At 69.3% G+C, this 646-nt stretch overlaps 2 protein-coding genes across 2 annotated transcripts in view; one reads left to right on the top strand and one right to left on the bottom strand.

Annotated features, from left to right (window-relative positions):
- Window positions 1-221, bottom strand: part of NUSAP1 (nucleolar and spindle associated protein 1) — a 12,181-nt gene extending 11,960 nt beyond the window's left edge. Inside the window, exon 1 of the mRNA XM_009277540.1 lies at window positions 129-221. Within this exon, the coding sequence (XP_009275815.1) occupies window positions 129-221 (93 nt within the window). The remainder of the gene's footprint in view (window positions 1-128) is intronic.
- Window positions 222-529: 308 nt separating this feature from the next.
- OIP5 (Opa interacting protein 5) overlaps window positions 530-646 on the top strand; it is a 4,014-nt gene continuing 3,897 nt past the window's right edge. Inside the window, 1 exon segment of the mRNA XM_009277605.1 lies at window positions 530-632. Within this exon segment, the coding sequence (XP_009275880.1) occupies window positions 530-632 (103 nt within the window).

Raw genomic sequence — 646 nt, 5'->3', positions numbered from 1 at the left:
AGCGTGAGGCGCCAGAGCCGGGGCCGCTCTTCGGAGGGCGGGCGAGAACCCAGAGCTCCCCCCACCCGCCGCTCGCTCAGGTCCACGGCCCTGCTCCCTCCCAGCCCCGGCAGCTGCCCCCACCTCACCCGGAGGTTGGCCTTCAGGCCGGCGGCCTTTGCGAACTGCTGGAGCTCGACGTACTTCAGCGACTCCAGCTGCTGGAGCGAGGAGAGCGCCATGGCAGCGCGCCGGCCCCAACCGCCGCACTTCGAATCTCGCGCTCAACTGACAGGGCGCGCCTTGTCCCCGCCCCCGCCGTTCGAACTCGCCCGCCGCGCCAGGCCATTGGCTGGACGAGGCAAAGGGGTCGGGCCTGGGGGGGGAGGGCACGGAAACCACCAATGGCGACGCGGCCACCGGGTGTGCTTTTTTTTTCAAACGCCATAGGCGCTCCCGGCGAGGGAAAGCCCTGCCCTCTGCTGCTTGATTGGGCAACGGAATGACTCGGTGCGGCCCGTTTCCCAGTAGTCTCGGGAGATGACGATTGATGCATGCGTTGCCCAATGGCAGCGCAGACTGCGAAGCGCGCTCCAATTGTGAGGCCGGGAAGGCGGGCGCCGCGCTCGAACGGGGGGCGGGAGAAGTTGGCGGTGCGCCGGCAGCT

Source organism: Aptenodytes forsteri, unplaced genomic scaffold (assembly GCF_000699145.1).
Source record: "Aptenodytes forsteri isolate BGI_AS27 unplaced genomic scaffold, ASM69914v1 Scaffold146, whole genome shotgun sequence".
In the NCBI taxonomy this organism is placed as follows: domain Eukaryota; kingdom Metazoa; phylum Chordata; class Aves; order Sphenisciformes; family Spheniscidae; genus Aptenodytes; species Aptenodytes forsteri.
Note: the sequence above shows the minus strand (reverse complement) of the source record. Positions and strands in the feature narration are given on the sequence as shown.